Source organism: Sturnus vulgaris, chromosome 4 (assembly GCF_052056855.1).
Source record: "Sturnus vulgaris isolate bStuVul1 chromosome 4, bStuVul1.hap1, whole genome shotgun sequence".
NCBI lineage: Eukaryota > Metazoa > Chordata > Aves > Passeriformes > Sturnidae > Sturnus > Sturnus vulgaris.
The window spans coordinates 1,567,342-1,592,451 of NC_142246.1; the positions used below are offsets into that span (position 1 = coordinate 1,567,342).

Genomic DNA, 25,110 nt, shown 5'->3' on the forward strand with positions numbered 1-25,110 from the left:
TCCCCCCCAATCTGCCGGTATTGATTTCCCCCGCACGCGAATCCCAAGCGCAGCGCGGCGAGCCCGGGCACCGCTGGCAGGTTCCCGCCGCTTCCCCGCCGGTACCGGCACCGACACCGGCACCGGGACCCGCACCGGGACCGGCGCTCCATGGAAGGGCAGCGGGAGCGCCTGAAGTTTGCCCGGAGCGAGGTGCGGCGGGAGGTGGAGCTGGGGAGGGGGCGCGGGGTGGGCGGGTTGGGGGGGCTCGGGCACCTGTCAAAGTTTGAAACTCCTTTCCCCCCCCACCCTCGCACCCTCTCGGGACTCCCTGACGGGTCCCCCCCGCCCCCCCCACCCCCGGTACCACCCCCGGCCGGCGGGGCGGGGTGGGGGGTGCGCTTTAAATGCCGGCCCCCGGGTGGGAGACGGCGACAAGCGACAGGCGACAGCCCCCGGCGGTCCCCGGCCATGGGGGTGAGCTGGGGCGCCGAGCCCCGGGGGGGGCTGGCGAGGGGCGGGGAGGGGAAGGGGTCTGGGGAGGATGGGGGGGGGGCTCCCTCCCATCCCCCCCGCCCAGCCTTGCCTCCTCTCTCCCTCTCCCCGTGTCTCTCTCTGCCTCCTGATGTTTGATCCCGCCGCGGCGCCCGCAGGGATGAGCGATGGAGGGGCCGAGCCCGGCGGGAGCCCCGTGCTGCTGGCCGAGCCCGCGGCCACCGGGCGGGCCCGGGAGAAGCTGCCGACCCGGGCGGAGCTGGAGAGCGCCCTGCGCACCGGCGGCGGCGGCGGCGGCAGCGGCGGAACCGGCGGCGGCTTCAAGGACATCCCGGGAACGTCGGCGGTCAGCCCCGGCTCCTCCAAGCAGTGCGCCCCGGACACCGAGAGCCCGTCGGGGACCGGCGAGGCGGATTACTGCCGCCGCATCCTGGTGCGAGGTACGAGCCCGCTCCGCGCTCCCCTCCCCGCTTCCCCGCTTCCCCTGCCGGGGGTTCCCTCTCCGGGCACGGGGCATCCCCGGCACCGCTTCCAGCTCATCCCGGGCGCTTCCCGGCTGCCACCTCCGGCCTCCCGGCCCCGCCGCTTGTGCCCCGGTTCCGCTGCGTGCGGCTCGGAGCGGGCCCGCTGACCCAGCCCGGCTCCGCCGGCAGCGCGCTCGGAGCGGGGCCGTGCCCGGCGGGCGGCCGGGAGGGTTCCAGGGGAGCGGCCCCGGGGTCACGGACCCACCGGGCCAGCGGAACCCCGCGGGGGACGCGCGGGCGGCGGGAGAGGGGGGACAGCATCAGCTCGGCGTTGGAAGCGATGTCGCAGGAGAAAAGCGTCACGGAGCGGCGGCGGGCGAGGGGGGGGGGTATTTATTTTTTTTTTTTCCCCCGTTTATAATATCACCGGCACGGCCCCGGCTGGGGGATCACCGTTGCCCAGAGCCGCCGTGTCTCGAGTCCCGTATCCCACACCCCGCATCCCGCCCCGCCGCCCGCGCTCGATCCCCGCCGGCCCGGGATCACTTCTGGGGTTCTTGTGGCGAACCCCGAGAAGTTTGGGGCGTCCTGGTGCGGCTGTCGTAGGCGGGCGGGTCCCGAGCGCTGCGCTGCTCCGGGACCCCGGGGATGCTCCGCGTTCTCCGCCGCTCCCCCGCCGCTGCCGGAGCCCGGATCAGGGCCGAGGCCTCCCGGTGCTCGGGACCGGAGCGGCGGCCGTGACTTCCCTTCTCACCGGGAGGAACCGGGTCCTTGTTCTATCGTCATTCCGGGCTCAGGCATCCCGGGAAAGCGCCCTGCCGCTCACCGAAGCCTCTGTCCCGGTTGTCGCGATAGGCGCCTTTGCTGACATCCCGGTTGTCCCAGTCCGAACGGGGGACAGCGGCCGAGCAGCGCTCGGGGACGAGCCCCGGGGTCCCACCCGTGATGTCCCCGTGTCCCCGAGGGTCGCCGAGCGGGGCTGCCATCAGTCCCGCCGGGGTCAGGCTGGGGTCAGGCCTCTCCTCCGCCCGTTTCAGCCCTACCGAGGCCGCCCCGACGGTACCGGCACCGGGAGAGGGCCGGGGGTCGGTGCCCAAGGCCGGGGCAGGGTCTCCGCTCCCGCCGACCCCGGGAACCCTCACCGGGAGCTCCCGGTTTCACCATCTTGCTGCAGCCGCCACGGTGCGGACAAAATGGTGGCGGGGAGAAAACGCCGCAAATCACCGGGACTGAACCGAAATGAAGCGGGGACAACGTGGCGGGGCCACCGGGGCTGCGGGGACACGGAACCGCCGGTCCCCACCCGGCCCGGGCAGGGCCGGGGCCGAGCAGCGGCTGGGCCCGGGCAGAGCCTCCCGGTCGGTTTTGTGCAAAGCGGGAGGTTAAAATGTTCATTTTTATGTTATAAAATTATTTTATTTTAATGTTTTGAGTTTCGCCCTCGCTGCTTGCCCAGGGAAAGGGGCTCTGCCAGCCCCGGCCCCGGTGAGGAGCGGCTGCCGCGGAGCTGTCGCCAGCCCCGGTACAGCCCCGGTGCAGCCCCGGTGCTGTCCTCGGTCTTTCGGTGAAGTCGGGGGGTCCTGGTGACCCCCTCACATCGGTGGGATCCTCTCATCGCCGGTCTCGCGATACCCGGGATGGTCCGTGCGGGACGGAGCCACCCGGTCACCTCCCGGTCACCTCCCGGCCATCCCCGTCTCGTCGGGGGTGGCTCCCGGAAATAAACAGGACAAGAAGGGACCTGGGCAGCCCCGGGGCCGGTCCCGCTGTCACCACGGCCACTACAGCCCCACGGATCTGGGGACACATCTTGGGATGTCCCCCCCGTTCCTCCCGGTCACCTCCTGGGGCTGGCCCAGGCCTGGGCCCGGTGGCCACAGAGCACGTGGAGGGACCCCGGTGGCGTTTGGTGCCACCATGGCCACCCCATGGCACGGAGGGGACATCCTGGGGGGTGCCGGGGGGACTGAGTGCCCCAAAAGGTCCTGGCAGGTGTGTTGGTGTGGGGACTCAGGTGGGCACGGCGTGTCCCTGTGCCAGGAAAAGGTGTCCCCATGGATTTTGGGTGTCCTCTGCTCTTTTAGGGGATTTCAACCCCAGTCCTGTCCTGGCTCCAGAGCCACCAGGTGTATCCGGGTCCCCAAGATCAGGACATGTCACCAGCGAGGCCCAAGGCTCCGGAACCCCCTGGCTAGCTCCAGCAGGACCCTGGAATTGTTGGGGGCTCCAGAATGGGAAAAAGCTCTCGGGAGAGGGATTCCAAAGGCTGGAATGGGGGCTGGCCTGAGCACCCCAAAACCCTGGGGAAGGTCAGCAGGGCTGGCACGAGGGGTTTGGTGTCCCCTGTGCCGAGCTGACACCGCGGCCGTGCCCTTTTCCCTGCCGTCCCTCCGGAGCTGCTCCAGCTGCTGTGGGAATAACAATAAATAATACCCGAGCCGGAGCCCAGGGCGCAGCTGCGGCCCCGGATCCGGCAGCCCCAGCATTCCCGGCTCTTGTTGTGCCAGGGCCGTGGCACGGGCACGGACGTGGGCACGGATGTGGGCACGGGAGTGCGGACGTGGCCTGGGCATCGTCACCGTCACGGCTCTTCCCACACAAAATGGTTCCCGGCACTGATCCCGCCGGAAAAGCCGCTGATCCGCCTACAACCCCTTTCCTTCCCGGCGGCTCTGCTCCAGCCTTGGGGTTTGGGGTGTGGGCCCGGTGTCACCACCCCCTGTGCCACCCTGGATGTCCCCAAACTCTCGGGACTCGTTCGGTGCCGCGTTCTGGGATGGTGCCTCGGCCGTGTCCCGCAGCTCCGCGGTGGGAAAGCGGCTCCGGGATTTGGGTCCCTTTCCCAAATCGGGGTTTGGTCCCAATTCCCACCATCCCGGTGACGAATCCATCGCCCTCATCTCAGCTCCTCCGGCCTCTTCTCGGCTCTGCCAATCTTATGGCAGTGCCACCATTCTAATCCCGGTGCCACCATTACAATCCTGGTGCCACCATTCCCATCCCAGTGCCGCCATTACAATCCCAGCGCCCCATTCCCATCCCGGTGCTGCCGTTCCTATCCCAGTGCCACCATTCCCATCCCCATGCCACCGTTCCCATCCTGGCGTCACCATTCCCATCCCACTGCCACTACTCTGATCCTAGTGCCACCATTCCCATCCCAGTTCCACCATTCCCATCCCAGTGCCACCATTCCCATCCCAGTGCCACCATTCCCATCCCAGTGCCACCATCCTCATCCCATCTCTGCTGTCCCCACCCCATTCCTTGTGATTTTCGCTGTTTTCCTCTTTCCTATCCCTGGAATTTTACAATCCCTTCATGCCCCCCTCACCTGGAGGGAGGGAAAGCCATTGACCTCCAACTGAGATCCCTCTGGAATTGGGATCCAGCATCCCAAAATCAGGGCCTGGCTTGGGGTTTGGAGCAAATTCCTGGCAGGATTTTAATCCTCTGGGGGATCTGCAGGGAGGGCTCACCCAAACCGAGCCAGGATTTGGGATCTGGGAAGATCCCAGCGGGCGATTCCCGAGGCTCATTTTAATTCCTGGGAGCTGGGACAAAATTCCTGTTGATTTTTTTTGGTGGAGGCTCCTCCAGAATCGCTTCCCTGAGATGGAGCCAAATCCTCAAGATTTGCTTTCCCTGGACATTCCCAACCTCATAAAATCCACGGCCGGGAGCAGCTCGGTGCCCACAGCGCTTCCCAAATTTGTCCTTTAATAGGAAACCACCCTAAAATGGGAGCTGAGCCTCCCAAGGAAATATTCCTTCAGTGAGGATAATTCTGGAGAGATGGGAATTGTTACAAAGGTGAATTTTTTTCCAGTATTCCCAAGGAAGGACACAAATCAAAAATTATATTAGAATTCGAGAAAAAATATTTTTAATTCGAATTTTTCCTCGGCATAAATCTCTTGTTTGCTCCTGGCCTTCCAAAATATTATTTCCAGGATGGAAAACTCCGTTTTCCCAAAAAAAGTTTATGGCTTTCATTTATGTCTTTTAAAAACCTTAATTCATGGAGATTCGTGGCCTTTCCCTGGATATTTATAAACTCTCCGCTTCTGGGGCCGGAGGGAAGAACCAAGCCACGATTTAGCTCCAGCTTGTGGGAGTTCCATGGATACCCCACATCCACGTGGAGTTTTATTTCCATGTATTTATTTTCCATTTGTTTTCGGTTTAATTCTCCATTTATTTTCTCTTATTTTCCATTTATTCTACGTTTATTCTCTGTTTATTCTCAATTTTAATTCCATTTATTCTCCGTTTATTCTCCATTTCTTTTCTATTTATTGTCTCTTTACCCTCCATTTTAATTATATTCATTTTCCATTTGTTCTCCATTTTAATTCTGTTCATTTTCCATTCATTCCCCGTTTGAATTCCATTCACTCTCCATTTATTCTCTGTTTTAATTCCTTTCATTTTCCGTTTATTCTCCACTTTAATTCCATTTTTTTCCCTATTTTAATTCCATCCCTTTCCCCTTTCCCCGCCTCAATAAACAACCGCGTTCTCGCATTTTTGCACCGATTCCTTCCGTTTGTTTTTTGGTTTTTTTTCTTTTTCCCCTGATGGTTCTCCCAATTTCCCACCCAGATGCCAAAGGGACGATCCGGGAGATCGTGCTGCCCAAGGGGCTGGACCTGGACCGGCCCAAGCGGACGCGGACGTCCTTCACGGCGGAGCAGCTCTACCGCCTGGAGCTGGAATTCCAGCGCTGCCAGTACGTGGTGGGCCGGGAAAGGACGGAGTTAGCGCGGCAGCTCAACCTCTCCGAGACGCAGGTGAGACTCGCGGTGGGGACGTCAAGGTGGGGACGTCACGGTGGGGACATCGTGGTGGCTCCTCTGCGTTGGGGACGTCGCGGTGGGGATGTCGCGGTGGGGACATCACGGTGGGGACATCGCGGTGGCTCCTTTGCATTGGGGATGTCACCACGGCCCCTCCACCTTGGGGATATCACAGGGGTTTCTCTGCGTTGGGGACATCGCGGTGGGGACGTTGCGGTGGGGACATCGCGGTGGCTCCTCTGTATTGGGGACATTGCGGTGGCTCCTCTGCGTTGGGGACGTCGCGGTGGCTCCTCTGCGTTGGGGATGACACCACAGCCCCTCCACCTTGGGGATATCGCAGGGATTTCTCTGCGTTGGGGACACCGCGGTGGGGACGTCGCGGTGGGGACATCGCGGTGACTCCTCTGCATTGGGGACATCGCGGTGGCTCCTCTGCGTTGGGGACATCGTGCTGGGGACATCACGGGGGACGTTGCGGTGGCTCCTCTGCGTTGGGGACATCGCGGTGGCTCCTTCGTGTTGGGGATGTCACCACGGCCCCTCCACCTTGGGGATATCGCAGGGGTTTCTCTGCGTTGGGGACACCGCGGTGGGGACGTCGCGGTGGGGACATCGCGGTGACTCCTCTGCATTGGGGACATTGCGGTGGCTCCTCTGCGTTGGGGACATCGTGTTGGGGACATCACGGTGGGGACGTCGCGGTGGCTCCTCTGCATTGGGGACATTGCGGTGGCTCCTTCGTGTTGGGGATGTCACCACGGCCCCTCCACCTTGGGGATATCGCAGGGGTTTCTCTGCGTTGGGGACATCGCAGTGGGGACATCGCGGTGGGGACGTCGCGGTGGGGACATTGCAGTGGCTCCTCTGCATTGGGGATATCGCAGGGGTTTCTTTGCATTGGGGACATCGCTGTGGCTCCTCTGCTTTGGGGACATCGCGGTGGCTCCTTCATGTTGGGGACATTGCGGTGGCTGCTTCATCTTGGGGAATGTCACGGGGGCTCCTCCACCTTGGAGACGTCACAGTGGCTTCTCCACATTGGGGACGTTGCAGTGGCTTCTGCATGTTGGGGATGTGGCAGTGGCTCTTTCGTGTTGGGGACATCGTGGTGGCTCCTTCATGTTGGAGACATTGAGGTGGCTGCTCCGCGTTGGGGACATCACAGTGGCTCCTCCACGTTGGGGACATTGAGGTGGCTCCTCCACCATGGAGACGTCACAGTGGCTTCTCCGCATTGGGGACATCGCGGTGGCTCCTTCATGCTGGGGACATTGTGGTGGCTCCTCTGCACTGGGGACATCGCGGTGGCTGCTCCGTGTTGGGGACATCGCGATGGCTCCTCTGCATTGTGGATGTTGTGTGGCTCCTCCACCTTGGGGACATCACAGTGTCTCTTTCGTGTTGGGGACATCACAGTGGCTGCTTTGTGTCGGGGACATCATGGTGGCTCCTCTGCGTTGGGGACATTGTGGAGGCTCCTCCACGTTGGGGACATTGCTGTGGCTCCTCTGTGTTGGGGATGTTGTGTGGCTCCTCTGCATTGGGGACATCACGGTGGCCGTGTCCCTGAGCTCTCAGAGGTGGCAGCGGGATGAGCCCGGCATTCCCGGTGTTGATTTTTCTTTGGAATGGTTGGGATGAGGTTGGGGACAACCCCGAGGGGTCTGTGGGGACCTCGCTGGCAGTGGTGACCCCTCAAATGTCCGGCATAGGGACAAGGTGACATTGGATGGGACAACCTGGGACAGGGGAAGGTGGCCCTGGATGAGCTTTGAGGTTCTTTCCAACCCAACTCATTCCATGATCCCGAGAAAAGTGGGAAGAGATTTCTCATCCCAAGGTCCCAGTGTCGCCTCCACAGTGCCAGGAGGGTCACGGGTGGGTTTGGGGGTGACAGTGGTGACACGAGGTGGGACATGGTGGGATCGGGATGTGTGGGGGCTGCTCCCCCTTTTCCTGCACCCCAATCCCACCGGGATTGTCCATGGAATTATCCCTGGATCTTTTCTCCATCACTTTCTTTGGATGATGGGAAGGGATTTTCCTGTTTTTTTCCTGTGCTGGGGAAATCTGGGGGAATGGATGGGGGGAGGTCGGTGCTGCCTCGGATGGGGTCGTGGTGGTTTTGGCTTAGAAATTTGTCGTTAAATAACAATCATCATTAATTAAATAATATTAGTAATGGTACTTATTTAATAATATTATTTAAAATTATGTTAATGATAATAATTATAGTGATATGATACTATTACTATTACGATTACGATTACTATTACTATTATTACATTATTATTAAAATATTCTTATTTAAAATATTCATATTTAAAATATTATTGTAAAAATTATAAATATTTTGACCCGTCCACCCCTTCCCTGCCCGCTCTGGTATCAGCATAGCTTCACACGATTCACACAGGAAATAATTCCAATTTTTCTGACCCTTTTTATGGAACAAACCCATCCTGGCCGTGGCTCCGAGCTGTGGGATTTGGGGTGGGGGGGGGATCCTGCTCCTGGGTGAGGGGAAATTGGAATTCCGGGATTTTTGTGGTGGTGGAATAGGGAGATTTCGGTGAGGAGGAGGATTTGGGATGGGATTGGCTGTGCCGTGGTTGGGAGAAAAGTGACTTTGGGTTCCCTGTTCCCGAGGTCCCTGTGTCACCTCCACGGTGCCAGGGTGGGTGTGGCCGTGTCACACTGCGGGAACAGCTTTGTCCCCCTGCTCAGGGCTTCCTTTTTCCCAGTGTCCCTTTTCCTGGTGTCCCTCTTCTTGGGGTCCCTTTTCTTGGGATTTCTCTTCCCGATGTCCCGGTGTCACCTCCACAGAGCCGGGAGTGACAGGGACGAGCTTGGCCGTGCCATGACAAGGGACAAGCTGTGTGTCCTTGGCTTAGGATCCCTCTTCCCAAAACCTCCTTCCCAAATCCCTCTTCCCAGGATCCCCCTTCCCAAATCCCTCTTCTCAAATCCCTCTTCCCGAATTCCCCTTCCCAAATTCCTCTTCCCACGATCCCCCTTCCCAAGTCCCCCTTCCCAGGATCTCTCTTCCCAAATCTCACTTTCCAAATCCCTCTTCTCATATCCCACCTTCCCAAATCCTTCTTCTCAAATACCTTTTCCCAAATCCCCCATTCCCAAATCCCCCTTCCCAAGTCCCCCTTCCCAGGATTCCCCCCTTCCCAAATCCTTATTCTCAAATCCCTCTTCCCAAATCTCACTTCCCAAATTCCCCTTCCCAAATCCCTTTTCTCAAATCCCCCTTCCCAGTCTCCCTCTTCCCAAATCCCACCTTCCCAAACCCCTCTCCTCAAATCCCTCTTCCCAAATCCCCCTTCCCAGGCTCCCTCTTCCCAGGGTCTCTCCGTGGTCCAGAATTTGTCCCGCGGGCACGGAGGACGTGCCCAGCATGGTGCCAGCTCTGGGAGGTCACAGCCTTTCCTCAGGGATGAAATTCCCGTCTTTTCCCGCTGCTCTGGATCCTCGCTGCTCCCTTCATCCCTGGGTGAGAAAATTCCCACCCTGTGGGCCGGGCGCTGTCGCTTCTCCTCTGCTCTCTCCCTTCCCGCACCCTCTTCCCTCCCTCCCTTCATCCCTGTCTCCTTAAATCCCGTTCCCTGCTTTTCACACCGTTTTTCCTTCCCCACAGCCCAATTCCCACTTTCCAGAACCTTCCCGAGTGCCTGGTTTTCTCCCAGCCCCTCCCAAATTTCCAAAATTCTTCCTCTCCCTCTTCAGGGATGGTTTCACACTAAGGAGTGCCCGTTTTCCTGATTCTTGGTTTTTCACAGTCGGGATGTTTTCCTCTGGAATTCCAAGAGATTTACACCGAGTTTTCCAAGGCCACTTTGGGTCTGGAATGTGCTGATCCCACCTGGATGTGACCTGGAGAGGGAAAAGTCACCGCCAGCCCCTCCTGTCCCCACCCAGCTCCTCCTCCAAACTGGGAGATAAATCCAACTTTTGCAGCAATCCCAGGATTTTGGGTGCTTCTGGTGATTCATTCCCGAAGCACCTCCCAGAATTTAGGGAATTTTGGTGGTGGATCCTAATCAGCAGCATCTCCTGGCTCTTTTTTTTTTAAAAAAAATTTTGGGACTGATCCTTTCCAGCCCTTCCCAGGGCTGGATTTTAATTCCAAAACCAGGAAGCTGCTCCTGACTTTTCCCTGTGGATGTGACGGGAACGCTGAAGGGAAAGGGGCCACCAGGGCTGGGATTTGTTGTGCCTGTGGATGTTTGGGAAGAAAAGGGAGGGGAGGGGAGGGGAAGGATGATTCATCCCGGCGAGGAGGGAATGTGACGAGATGGGAAGAGACACGGTGTGATCGCAGCTGGAATGCTGCAGCCCAGCATTCCCGGGAGCGGGGCTGGGAACTTGCAGAAATCCTGCTGGAAATAAGGAAAAAAAAAATTTTTAAAGCCAAAAAAAAAAAACCTCAAAAAAACCCAACAACAACAACAACCAAAAAAAAAAAAAAAAAACCAAAAAAAAAAAACCACCAAAAAAAAAGGAGATTTAGGTTTTGGTTTTACTTTCCTGGCAGCTGATCCCGGTGTTTAGCAGAGTTGGAGGCAGGATGGGTTGGGGAGTGCGGGATTTGGGATTTTTGGCTCGAGGTGCTGCTCCAGGAGTGGGGGATCAGGATGGGAGAGAGGGAATCACCAAAAAAATATGGGAATCACCCAGGAATGAGGGTGGGATTACCCAAAAAAGATGGGAATTTCCTGGAAGTGAGTGTGGGATCATCCAGGGGAGAGCAGGAATTGTTTAGAGAAGGAAAATCATCCAGAGAAGATGGGAATTGCCCAGGAATGTTGGGAATCACCCAGGAATGAGGGTGGGATCATCCAGGGAAAGCAGGGATCACCCAAAAAAAAAAAAGGAAATTTCCTGAAAGTGAGGGTGGGATCACCCCGGGGAGCAGGAGGGAATTTTGGAGCCACTCCTGCTCGGGCAAAGTTGTTTCCACCCAGTCCAGGGAATTCCTCTTCCCTCCCGGGATCCACGTCCCCGCTCTGCCTCCCAGTGCTTTTCCTAATTAATGCACAGGTATGATTAACACTCGGTGAGTTTAATTAACCTGGGGAACGTTTCCATTGGGGAATTTTCCATGGAGACGAGGTGAGCTCTCTGGGGGATGAGCTGGGAAGTGACGAGGACATCCCAAACCCATCCCAAATCCCGAGGGCAGCTCATATCCATGGATCCCGCTTTTTCCTGGAAAATCCCCCTCCCAGAATCCTGAAAGGGACAAATGCCCCTTCCCAGTGGCATTATGGGATGGAAAATCCCAGGCAGAGGAAGCAGAAGGACCCTGGGGGGACAGTGGAGAGGGTGGAATTCCCATAAATCCCTCTTGGGATGGGATGGGATAATGATATGGGATAATGGGATGGGATAATGGGATGGGATAATGGGATGGGATAATGGGATGGGATAATGGGATGGGATGGATGGAGGGATTTGCTCTCGGGGTCAGGAATTCAATGCCAGGCTCAGGTTCAGGTGACCCCGGTGTTTTTTTAGGGCCAGGACAGGGAGGTGACACTCAGGACAAGGGACAGTCCCAAGTTGTGCCAGGGAAGGTTTAAATAGGATTTTTGGGAAAATTCCTTCATGGAAAGGGTTTTCCAACTGCCCAGGGCAGGGGTGGACCCCACATTCCTGGGGGGATTTTCCAGCCCTGTGGATGTGACACTTGGGGACACCGTGGTGGCCTTGGCAGTGCTGGGAGGAGTGGCTGGATTTGGGAGTCTCCAAAGGTTTTTCCAACCTAAATGACCCCATAATTCCGTGATCATTCCATGATTCCTGGTTGCTGGTAAATCCATGGGATTCTCCTGGTCCACCCCAGACCTTCTTGGGGACAACTCCTGGGCCACCCCACAATTCCATCACTGCTGCTGGCCCCACACCCCCTGGAGCATCCTGGGATTCCCAGCATGGAGCAAAACATCTGGGAAAGGCCGAGGGAAGCCGGGAAGGTCTATTTATAGCCTGGCAATTAAGAGGAGGCCGTTAAAAATTAATCACCTCGGCTCGTTAATGATTCCTGGTCCCTGCAGGGACGGAACGAGGGGACAGGGGCTGCCACAGGTTTTCCTCTCCTTGGAAAAACAAAAAAAAAAAAAAAAAAAAAAAACAGGAAAGATGATGTTGGGAAGAGCTGGGAGCCCAAAAACTTCATGATTCTCATTTCCCTCTAGACTGGGACACTCTGGAAGTGATGGGATCCACCCCAGGAGATTTAGGAACTTCCAAAGGGCAGGACTGGGATTTTTTTTGGGAAGGGATTTCCAGCTGGGAGGGGATGGGATGGAATTCCCAGATTTGCTGTGGCTGCTCCTGAATCCTTGGGAGTGTCCAAGGCCAGGTCGGATCCATTTGGGATAGTGAGAGGTGTCCCTGAATATGGAAAAAAATCTTTAAGGTCTTTCCCAACCCAAATCAGTTGGGAATTCTGGGATTCAGTGGTTCTTTCCTGAGGGGCCTCCATCCCTCCCTCCATCCATTCTGCTGGAGCTTTTTCAGGATGGGATCAACTCTTCCACTCTGTTTTTCCCTGACTCGCTTCCAGGAGGGATCTGGGCTATTCCAGAGAATCTGGGAACAGCATCCTGCAACTGCCAAATCCTTGGGAATAAGGAATATTGGCCTGAACGATCCCACATTAAACGGGATCGGGTCAAACCTGGATGCTCAAAGCACTTGGAATGGAGGGGATCCTAAATCCGGAGATTTCCCGGGATTTGGGCACCTCCAGCAGGTGCTGGATGCCATTCCCACATCCCAACCTGCGTCAGAGCACGTTCCTGGAGCAAACCCAGCTCACGTGGCCCCGCTAATCCTGGCAGAGGGGGCGTGGGGGGGACAATAAAGCCAGGCCTAAGCGGGGACACCGCGGTGGCAGGGCCAGGCTGGCACAGCCCGAGGAAATTCCCAAATTCCGGCATCAGGATCCCAAAAACCCAGCAGGGAGGAAGAATTCTGGATCTTGGGGGAGTGTTCCTAAAAAGGGGAGAAGGAAATTGGGGTCTGCTGTGGGACAGATGAAGTTGGATGTTTGGGATGCCAGAATATCCAGGTGCTTGTGCGGATTTAAATGATTGATGAGGGGAAAAAATGGGAATAATTCACCAGGATTTTGATCATTAAGGATTTACCATCCCTGCTCCCAAAAAAAAAAAAAAAAAAAAAATCCCTGGATTTCAGAATTTCCAAAATTCCTGAATTTCAGAATTTCCTCCAGCTTTGCTGGCATCTCCAAATTTCCCATTTCCAAAGAAATGGAAACCCATGAGGAACCCACGGGGTTCCCTGGCCACGAAACCGGAAATATCCAGAATTTTGGATTAGGAGTCGGACACGGGCCTGACTTAGGGCTGGAATTTTGTCTCTGTGACAGGAACGAGGCTGTGCCGGGAATGGGCTCCTGGCTGAGGGTCAGGGACAATTCCCACCACGCTGGTGGCTGGAACCACATTCCCAAAGGCTGTGGTGGAGGGTTGGGAATGGGTGATGAGCTGGAATGGCGGCCGAGGGATGAATCCGAGGGATGAATCCATCCCCGCTCGTCACGGGGAGACGCGGAAAGGTCACGGAGCCGCCGTTACGAAATTCCCGGATTCGGGCAGGGATCCCGGCAGATTGAGATCCGAAATCTGAGCTGCTGTAGGGTCGGGGAGAGGAGAAGGAGGAGGGAAAAGGAGGAAAAGAAAAGGAGGAGGAAAAGGAGGAGGAAGGTGGTGGAGGATGATGGCGGAGCGCAGGCTCCCAGCGGGCGTCAGCTGCCGGCGGTCGGGAGCTAATCCCGGCCAATTCCCGCTCGGCAGCCAGGAATAGCGCGGCATGGAGGAGCCGGGGGCCACACGTGTGCCAGGAGCGCGTGACGGAGCCGGGGTCAGGGCAGGGCCACCCAAAACAAACACCACTAAAAACCCCAAACACGGCCACGGCCCCGGAGCCGTGCAGCCGAGCCAGGGTTATTCTATGGGGCGGATAAAAGCCAAGAGAATGCGCTCCGGTGGTTTTTTTTGGGAATGTGGGAATGCTGGAGTGGGGGGTGTAGAATTTCTGGGATCTGTGGGTGGGGATGAGAGTTTGGGGTCCCTGTCAGGAGCGATTCCCATTATGACACAATCCCAGGGTGACGGGAAAGAGGGGATGAGGATGGAAAACAGGAGCAGAAATGAGAGGAGGGCACTTCTGGTTCCTTTACATTTTGGGATGGACGGATGATGGATGGATGATGGATGGATGATGGATGATGGATGATGGATGATGGATGGATGATGGATGATGGATGGATGATGGATGGATGGATGGATGGATGGATGATGGATGGATGGATGGATGGATGGATGGATGATGGATGGATGATGGATGGATGATGGATGATGGATGATGGATGGATGATGGATGGATGATGGATGGATGGATGGATGGATGGATGGATGGATGGATGATGGATGGATGAGGGATGGATGATGGATGATGGATGATGGATGATGGATGGATGATGGATGATGGATGATGGATGATGGATGATGGATGGATGATGGATGGATGATGGATGATGGATGATGGATGATGGATGATGGATGATGGATGGATGGATGGATGATGGATGGATGATGGATGGATGATGGATGATGGATGATGGATGGATGATGGATGGATGATGGATGGATGATGGATGGATGATGGATGGATGATGGATGGATGATGGATGATGGATGATGGATGATGGATGGATGATGGATGATGGATGATGGATTGATGGATGATGGATGATGGATGATGGATGATGGATGATGGATGGATGATGGATGGATGGATGGATGATGGATGGAGGATGGATGATGGATGATGGATGATGGATGGATGATGGATGATGGATGGATGATGGATGGAGGATGGATGATGGATGATGGATGATGGATGATGGATGGATGATGGATGATGGATGATGGATGATGGATGATGGATGATGGATGATGGATGATGGATGGATGATGGATGGATGATGGATGATGGATGATGGATGATGGATGATGGATGGATGGATGGATGATGGATGGATGATGGATGATGGATGAGGGATGGATGATGGATGATGGATGGATGATGGATGGATGATGGATGGATGATGGATGGATGATGGATGGATGATGGATGATGGATGATGGATGATGGATGAGGGATGGATGATGGATGATGGATGGATGATGGATGGATGATGGATGGATGATGGATGATGGATGATGGATGGATGGATGATGGATGATGGATGATGGATGATGGATGGATGATGGATGATGGATGATGGGTGGATGATGGATGATGGATGGATGGATGATGGATGGATGGATGATGGATGGATGATGGATGATGGATGGATGATGGATGATGGATGGATGGATGATGGATGGATGATGGATGATGGATGGATGATGGATGATGGATGGATGGATGATGGGTGGATGATGGATGATGGATGGATGATGGATGGATGATGGATGGATGATGGATGGATGGATGATGGGTGGATGATGGATGATGGATGGATGATGGATGATGGATGGATGGATGATGGGTGGATGATGGATGATGGATGGATGATGGATGGATGATGGATGGATGATGGATGGATGGATGGATGATGGATGATGGATGATGGATGGATGGATGATGGATGGATGATGGATGGATGATGGATGATGGATGGATGGATGATGGATGGATGATGGATGATGGATGAGCAGTCACTGGACCAAAATCTGCACAATTCCCTGGATCACTGGGATCCATGGCATGATGAGCTCCCACCCTTTTTCAGGACAGGATTCCCTTCCTGGGAACAATTCCTTTTATGGCTCAGAGGTGTTTGGGGAAGGGCAGGGATGGGAACAGCAGCCCCAATTCCCAGAGAAGGAATCCCAGGATTCAATGGTCCCCGAGGTCACGGCGTGGGATTCCAGGGATCCAACCCCTCATGGTCTCCATCCATGGAAAACTGGGATGGAGCCACCATGGGATCTGGATGATTCTGTGGGCTCCAGATGATTCCATAGGCTCCAGATTATTCCATAGGCTCTGGATGATTCCTTAGGTTCTGGATAATTCCATAGGTTCCAGATGATTCCATAGGTTCTGGATGATTCCATGTGCTCCGATCACGCCGTGTTCCCATTTTTATTCCCATTTTCCCGTGCTGCTCCCCACACCCTGCCTGGGATTGTGGGATTGGGGTGATGTGGGAGAAGCGACCCCATCCCATGGCTCCGGGCTGGGAATCACATCCCAAACCATCCCAAACCATCCCAAATCATCCCAAACCATCCCAAACCATCCCAAACCATCCCAAATCATCCCAGATCATCCCAAACCATCCCAAATGATCCCAAACCATCCCAAACATCCCAAACCATCCCAAACCATCCCAAATCATCTCAAATCATCCCAAACCATTCCAAATTATCCCAAACTATCCCAAACCATCCCAAATCATCCCAAACATCCCAAATAATCCCAAATAATCTCAAATAATCTCAAACCATCCCAAACCATCCCAAACCATCCCAAACCATCCCAGTCAATCCCATTCTGAGCACGGTGACATTTTGGTGACATTCCAGGTGCCGGGGGCAGGGGAGGGGACGCCTTCCTGGATGATCCTTCTGGAAAGGATCCATGGGAGGAGGAGAAATCCAGGAGGATCTCGGGGAGGAGGGAGTGGGAAATGAAAATAAAATGAAACGTAAAATATAAAATATAAAATATAAAATATAAAATATAAAATATAAAATATAAAATATAAAATAGAAAATAGAAAATAGAAAACATAAAATATAAAATATAACATATAACATATAACATATAAAAAATTTAAAATATACAATAAAAAGTAAAATGTAAAATATAAAATGTAAAATGTGAAATACTATGAAATGAAAAATAAAATCTATAAAATGTAGAATATCATACAATATTATATTTTATATAATGTGTACTTCTATATAATAGATTTCTTTATAATATACAATATACAATATACAATATACAATATACAAGATGGGAAAATGGAATAAAATAAAGCAAAATAAAATAAGAGAGAACAAAATAAAATGAAGTAGTGCAGAATTCTAAAAACTTAATAGAATACAAGAGAATGAAATAATTAAATTAAATACAGTTCTAAAAATTCAATTTAAAAAATAAAATAAAATAAAATAAAATAATAAAATAATAATATAGTAAAAGAATAACATAGTAAAAGAATAAAAGAATAAAATAAAGAAGGAAAAACATCAATATCAACATCACAATATATAAATATCTAATCTAAAATAAAATATAATATGTAAAATATAAAATTCATCATAATTACATTGAATACATGATATACTATATATCTACATTATATATTAGATAGTTCTATTTTATATTATATTAGTTATTATGTATAGTTACATTTATATTACTAATAACTGTTACTGTAGTCATAAATTAACAAAAAATATGCAAATGATGGAATATTTAATATATAACAGAAAAGAAAAACAATAAAAATATAAAGACGTCATTAAAGCTAATATAGAAAAGATAAAGACATAATTAAATATAATATAAAATCATAACTATATATTTATTTATTATAGTTTGCACGGGTGTAATTTTTAATGTTTATATACAATGAAGTGATGTGCATGTATATGATTTTGATATATATTTAATTCCCCGGTTTTTAACTGTTAATTATTATTAGAACTATTTTTAATAATTCTTTATATATTAATTTTATATTAATATTATTAATTATTAATTTCACACCATTTCTATATCATTTATAGAAATTATAATAATAATTACATATCTACTTTTCCATTATTTATTACTTTACACGATTTCTATGTAATTTTTAATATATATTTAATTTCCCATTATTTGACGTTTTACACCATTTCTTTATAATTTTATAATATGTATCTAATTTCCCATTATTTAACATTTTACACCATTTCTCTATAATTTTTAATACATATTTAATTTCTCATTATTTAATGTTTTACATTATTTCGCTGCTCCCCACAGACCCTTTCCCATCCATTTGGGATCTCTGTGCCGTGATTCCTTTTTTCCCCAATATTCCTTTTTTTTTTTTTTGGGAACGTTCTCCTGGAGAAGGGAAAAAATTCCAGGGAATCTTTGGATTCCTGGAATGGCTCCCACTGGGAAAGGGAAGGAATCCACTGGGATTTTGGGAAGGAATTCTCAGATTTTTTTATCCCTGGGAATGTCCAAGGTCGGGTTGGGTGGATTTGGATCCACCTGGGATTGGTGAATTTGTCTCCACCTTTGGAATTATTGGGATTTTAAAAAATCTCGTCCCAAACAATCCTGGAATTTTCCCATTCCCTCCCAGCTGGATGTCCTGGCTGTTCCCAGATAAAATAAATAAATAAATAAATTTTTAAAAATCTGGGAATTCATTTTCTTTGGAAAATTAATTGATCTTACTCTGCTTCTTCCTGCCGTGGATAAACACGATATTCCAGAGTGTCCACTGGGAATATTCCACTGAGAAAATTCCCTGCTTTTAATCTGGGAGAAACTGGGAATGGCATCACCCCCATGATGCCCGGGGATGTGGGTGAGGAAGGAATTCGCTTTTTTTAGGGAAGGAAAACCCCGTCAAAGGCGATTTGGGAGAAGTTCCCGGTGGGATTTCTGGAAGAATCCGGAGCGGGAGGAGCAGGAACTGAAAGGGGGGAGATGGAACAGGACGGGGCCGGAGGGGAATTTCTCATGGATCTGTCACGGATCCAGCGGCAGGAAATTGAGGCTGATGGAGGCTGAAAAGGACAGGGAGCCGCTAATTGGGGACAGGTTGGGGACAAACCGCGGCTGGGCGGGGCCACCCCAGGGGACTCAGGGGATTTTTTGGGGGGGGGGCGGGGATCTGAGGCATGGAGAATGGAATCCGGGATGGGGAAACTTCCTGGGAAAGGCTCCTCTTCCCCTAAGGATCGCGGTGCTGCCATTCCGCAGCAGAATTCCACCTCGGGATCATCCGGTCCGGGTGGGAAGGGACCTTAAATCCCATCCCATCCCAGCCCTGACAATTCCCACAATCCCAGGTGGCTCCAAGCTCCATCCAGCCCGGCCTTGGACACTTCCAGGGATCCAGGTTTTTATGGGAAACCTTGGAGGGACCAGCAGGGATCATCTGGAATCCCGTCAGAGTTAACAGGACACGGGGAATGGATTCCCACGGGGAAAGGGGAGATTGGGATGGGATTTTGGGATGGAATTCCTGGCTGGGAGGGTGGGGAGGGGCTGAGCTGGAATTCCCAGATTTGCTGTGGCTGCCCCTGGATCCCTGGCGGTGTCCAAGGCCAGGTTGGATCCACCTGGGATCATGGGAGTGTCCCGGAGCTGTGGGATTTGGGATTTTGGAGCATCGCCAGTTTTGGGGCTCAGAGATGGGTCTGGAGATGCCAAACCTGATGATCGCCATCCTCAAGGATTAAATCCCATGGAGGGATTTTCCTGAATTCCCGCTCCTCCTGAATTGCTGGATGGGGAATATTTGGAGAGGAGAGTGCTGGGAATGTCCATCCTGTACGGATTCACACCGGATCTTCGTTAAGGTGTCGCTAATTAATTGGGTTTGGGGGCTGCCTGGGTCCTCTTTGGCCCCAGCACTGTGGGTTTGGGATCTGCAGTTCTCAGGATTTGGGATCTGCAATTCCCAGGATTCGGCTGCTCCAGGAGATGGGACAATTCTGTGTCACGTCACCGTGTCTGGGGACATGGGACTGTGCCCAAAACCATCCCAGTGGGGTCAGTGGGATGGTGACAGAGCCCTGTGGTCAGTGACATGGGGACACCAGTTCTGGAACCCAACTTTGCTCCCCAAACCAGCCCAGTGGTCATCGTGGAGTGACCAGTGGGGGTCGGTGGCACAGGGACATCAGCCCTGGGGTGAGTGACATGGGGACATGAGTGGCATGGGGACATGAGTGACATGGGGACAGTGGCATGGGGACATGAGTCTTGGGGTCAGTGGGATGGTGACACGAGCTCTGGAGTCAGTGGCACAGGGACATCAGCCCTGGGGTGAGTGACATGGGGACATGAGTGGCATGGGGACACTGGCACGGGGACACCAGCCCTGGGGACAAGCATTGTACCCAAAACCATCCCAGTGGTCATGGCGGAGTGACCAGTGGGGTCACTGGGATGGGGCCACCAGCCCTGGGCTCAGTGGGACAGGGACACGAGCCCTGGGGACCCGGCTGTGCCTGGTGGCAGTGAGTCCCTCGCTGTCCCCGTGCGGGTGTCCCCGATGTCCCCGAGGGGAGTCGCGGGCTGGCGGTGGCGGGAGGCGATGTCCCCGCAGTGTCGGTGTCCCCCGGTGTCCCCCGGTGCCCGCAGCTGTGGCTCCTTTGTGCGGTGTCACCTCGGGCGGTGTCACCGCGGGCCTGGCCTGTCCCCAAAGAGCTGCCGGTGACTCCGGGACCCGCTGCCCCGGGGTCCCCGCCGCGCTCTAACCCGAGTGTCTTCCCACCCGTGTCCTTCCCTCACCTCCGTGTCCGTCTGTCCGTCCCTCCCGCCTCTCTCTGTCTCTCTCTCTGCCTCTCCTGCCCCTCTGCTCTGCCAGGGAGGGAGGGAAGGAGGGCGGGAAGCCCAGGGGGAGTTTAGGGGGGTCGGCACCCTCGGGGATGAGGGCCCCGGGGTGGGCAGGGGTAATTTTGGGGTGCGGGGATCCCGCGGGGCTCAGCCTGGATTCCGTGGATGCGGTGCGGGTGTCCCCAGATGGGTCTGTACCCAGAAAGCCAAGGCCACCAGAAGCCACCGTGTCCCCACCAGTGTCACCCTGTCGGCCCGGCAAGGGAAGGGTTTGCAGTCGGGGACACGAATTTGGGGTTGAGGAGGATCCAGCCTGTCCCACAGCTCAGCATTCCCGGGAAAAGCAGCACAGGGAGAGCCGAGCACGGCTCGGGGGAGGGCTCAGCCACGAGCTCTGGGCTCCTTCCTGAGGCTCCCGTCCCCAAAGTCCCATCCCTGGGGTCCCATTCCAGGGACAGGAGCCTGGGATCCCTGGGGTCCCATACCTTGGTTCCTGGGGTCCCATCTCTGGGTTCCTGTCCTGAGTCCCATCCCTGGGGTGCCATTCCTGGGGTCCCATCCCTGGGGTTCCATCCCTAGGGATCCATGCCAGGGACAGGAGCCTGGCGTCCTTGGGGTCCCAATCCTGGGATCCCATCCATGGGGTCCCATCTCGGGGACAGGAGCCTGGGATCCCATCCATGGGGTCCCATCCATGGGGTCCCATTCCTGGGATCCCATTCCTAGGCTTCCAACCCTGGGCTCCTGTCCCGAGTTCCATCCCTGTGATCCCATCCCTGGAGTGCCACCCCATCCGTGAGTTCCCATCCCTGGGCTCCTGTCCCCAGTCCCATTCCTGGGATGCCATTCCTGCGGTCCCGTCACTGATCTCCTGTCCCCGGTCCCATCCTTGTGCTCTCATTCCCGGGATCCCACCCTCAGGCTCCGGCCCCCTGTCCCTGCCGGTCCCGCAGGAATTCTCCCTTTCCCAGGAAGCGGCCGGCGGCAGCGGAGGGCGGATCTGGCTTGGGCGATTATTTTAATACATCTCTCTCTCTCTCGTATCTCTCGCTCTCTCCTGGCTCTCGCCTCTCTCTCCCCGGCCCCCCCGCGCTCTCTTTCCGTCCGTGCCTTCCTGTCCCGTCCCTCCCCCGTCCTCCCCGACCCTTCCCACCCCTTCCCCCAGGTCAAGGTGTGGTTCCAGAACCGCCGCACGAAGCAGAAGAAGGACCAGAGCAGGGACTCTGAGAAACGCTCCTCCAGCACCTCCGAGTCCTTCGCCACCTGCAACATCCTGCGGCTGCTGGAGCAGGGCCGCCTCCTGTCCGTGCCGGCCCCCCCGAGCCTCCTGTCCCCAACCTCCAACCCCGTCCCCAGCCCCGCGGGGAGCGCTGCTGGTCCCGGCTTGGCCACTGCTGGCCCCGCATCGCCGGGGTTGGGGGGTGGCAGCAGCCCCTCAAAACCGGCGCCTTTCAGCCTGCACGTCCCGTCTCTCGCCGCTTCTTCCTCTTCATCCTCATCGTCGTCGCCGTCGCCGCGGCTGCCGGGGAGGCCGCTGTGTTTTGGGGGGCCGCTGCTGGGCAGCCTGCACGATGTGCCCGGTGCTTACGGGCCGGGAGCGTCCGCGTTCGAGCCTTACACGCGGCTGGAGAGGAAGGACAATTCTATACCCAGCAAGAAGCCGAGCCCTTAAAACATCCCCCCACACTCCCCACCCCCCCCCCAAAAAAAAACCCAAACAAACAAAAAAAAACCCCCCAAACCACAATAACAAAACAAACGGTGTCAAAAAGTGTCACCTCCTCCCCTCCCCCCCGCCCCTCCAATCCCAACCCCAAATTGTCCCCCCGTGGGAGTGGCAGCTCCCCCCGCGGCCGCTGGAGTCGTGGGTGTCACCAAGCTGGTGGCACTTGGGGGGGGGTCCTGTGTCACCGGGGCTCCAGGGATGGCCGGGAGGGGACAGGAGCAGCGAAAGGGGGGGACGGCGGGGGTGATGGTGGCTGTCCCGGGTGTCTCTACGAGGGGAGGGGACAAAAGGGACAGTGCGAGGTGGCGCCGGGCTCTGTCCCCGCGGTGTCCTCGGAGAAGTGCGGAGTGTCCTGGCTGAGGTCACCGCGGGGTCCTGGCTGATGTCCCCAACCCCGTCACTTGTCCCCGTGATGGGAACGAGCGGCTGCTGCCACCCCTGGGACAGCCCCAGGCTCCTCCAGAACCCAAACACGGCCCTGCCCCGTTCTGGGGCCGGCAAATCCAACGGGGATCCCCTCAGACCCCCCCGAGGGGCTGTGGGTCACCGTGCACCGCGCCGGGTGACAGCTGGGGACAGCTGTGACAGTGGCATCTGCCCCTCTGAGGCGGGGCGGGTCCCACCCAGGGGGGGCTTTGCCAGCAGCGCCCCCAAATCTGGGGTGGCACCGCAGTGTCCCCAACCTGCCACCCGCCACACCCCCCTTGTCACCTGTCACAGCCGGGGTCGCTTCCCAGAGCTGTCCCAGGGGGTGGCAGTGGCTTCCTGCGGGGCTGAGGGTGGCCTTGGGGACCGGGGGGGCGCGGCATGAGGTGGCCCTTGGGGACAGGGGGAGGGCTGTGGTGTGAGTGTCACCTTGCCAGGATATCCTGGGGTGGCATCACCTTGCCCAGGTGTCCTGCGGTGTCACCACCATGGCAGGACACCCTGAGGTGACATCACCTTGTCCAGGTGTCCTCGGGTGGCATCAATTTGTCATCCTGTGGTGTCACCGCCATGCCAGGACACCCTGAGGTGACATCACCACGTACCCCACGGTGTCACCACCTTGCCAGGACACCCTGAGGTGGCACCACCCCTCAGTGCCACCCCCCTGCTGTCCCCGCTGTCCCCAGGACCATGGGGACACCCCGAGCGCCCTCCCCACACCCCGGCCCTGCCCTGGGGGCTCCCCCCCACACCCCCAAACCCGCAGCTGTTGATTAATTAATTCATCAATTAATTCATAACGATCATTAACACTGAGCATCCCCCGATGGGGACACAAATTCCCCGGGCCCGCGACTTCCCAGGATTTTGCAGGGAAATATTTAAAATAAATGATTTTATGAGAAGCTTCCCGTCATTTTTTTTAATTATTATTATTTTTTAGGGAATTGTTATTTATTGCTCCTCTCCCTTTGGAGCGTTTCAAGGGGAGGGCTCGGGCTGGGAAACTGAGGCAGGGACAGGTGACAATCCTGCCTGTCCCCTCCCCCACACCGCCTGGAATTCGCCTGGAATTGCTCCAGCGATGTTTGGGATTTTCCAGGCTCATCCCCCTCATCCCTTAATTTATGTTGATCCCATAAATCAACATAAATCGATTTTTTTTTTTTTTTCTCTCCCATCCCGATCCAGGAGGAGCCGGGACAGGGAAGTGGCCGTGTCCCCACCTCGGGAATTCTGTCCCCAACCCCACCCGAGCCTCCCTCGGATTTTGTTTTTCCCTTTTCCCAGCCCGATTCCAGCAGGGATTTTCCCAACCTGGAAAATTCCTGGGTTCACCGGGAGGAATCTGGTGCAGAAATGACCCCCGGACCCCTCAACCTCCGTGGCCGGAGGGGATTTGGGAACATTTTGGGGAAAACAAAGCTCGGGAAGTTGGATTTGGGAATATGGGAATATCCTTGGGGTTTTCCTGCCTGCTCCGATGATCCCGAAATCCCGGGCCCTCATTTTGCTCATTTGACCCCAAAATCCGCTTCCGCAAAAAAATTAAAAAAAAAAAAAAAAAATCCCACCCGAAGCTTTCCCAAAATTCCTTTCTCCCAAAAGGGGGTTGGGGACAGTGTGGGGACACCCCCGGTTTGTCCCACCCGGTGCCAGGGGCTCCTCCAGTCTGGAAAACCAACGGGATGTAAAATTTTTAAGGAAAAATGTGGGGTTTTATGGTTTCTGATGTTAATAAAAGTCACGTCCTGCCTCCTTCCTCCTCCTCCTCCTCCTCCACCCCCTGTGGGGTCCCCGTCACCGGGCCCGGGGGTGACATCGCAGGGTGACGTTTCTAGGGCCACCACTGCCCGCTCTGCTCTGTGCACCCCTTTATCCAGACCCTTATTCCTTATCCCAACCCCTTATCCCTATTTTTATTCCTTATTCCTTATCCCAACCCCTTATCCCCATTAATTTCTCCTTATCCTTTATCCCGACCCCATCCCCATCCCTTAGGGCTGTCCTGCTATCCCCACCCCGATCTCTTATCCCTTTTCTTATTCCTTATCCCTATCCCAGCCCCTTATCTCTATTCTTATTCGTTATCTCTGTTCTTGTTCCTTATCCCCATCCCTGTCCCTGTCCCTATCCCTGTCCCTTTCCCTTTCCCTGTCCCTATCCCTGTCCCTGTCCCTATCCCTGTCCCTATCCCCGTCCCTATCCCTGTCCCTGTCCCTATCCCCGTCCCTATCCCTGTCCCTGTCCCTAAGCCATTCCGTCTCACACCCCTTATCCCTGTCCTTTATCCCTATTTCTACCCCATCCCTTATCCCTATCCCTACCCTATATCCCTGTCCCACCCTATCCCTATTCCCATCCTTATCCCTTATCCCTGTCCTTTATCTCTGTCCCCATTCCCACTCTCCCTCCCTATCGTTATCCCATTCCCATTCCCCATCCCTATCCCTCTCTCTCCCTATTCCTTATCCCAGTCCCTGTCCCGATCCCCTCCCTTATTTCATATCCCATATCCCATATCCCGTATCCCATTTCCCATCCCTATCCCTATCCCTTACCCCTTATCCCATCCCCATTC

General features: G+C 54.7%; 1 protein-coding gene across 2 annotated transcripts; it reads left to right on the forward strand.

The window, feature by feature from the left end:
• Nucleotides 1-604: 604 nt before the first annotated feature.
• On the forward strand, nucleotides 605-23,434 carry VAX2 (ventral anterior homeobox 2). Of its 2 annotated transcripts, none has more exons than XM_088162900.1 (3): nucleotides 605-914; nucleotides 5,544-5,670; nucleotides 21,540-23,434. In XM_088162900.1, exons 1-3 carry the CDS (start codon nucleotides 605-607, stop codon nucleotides 22,345-22,347), a joined length of 1,245 nt encoding a protein of 414 aa, XP_088019026.1. In that variant the 3' UTR covers nucleotides 22,348-23,434. The 2 variants fall into 2 exon arrangements, with proteins under 2 accessions (XP_088019026.1, XP_014744986.2); XM_014889500.2 differs by having other exon boundaries at nucleotides 5,544-5,731; nucleotides 21,540-22,105.
• Nucleotides 23,435-25,110: the final 1,676 nt, after the last annotated feature.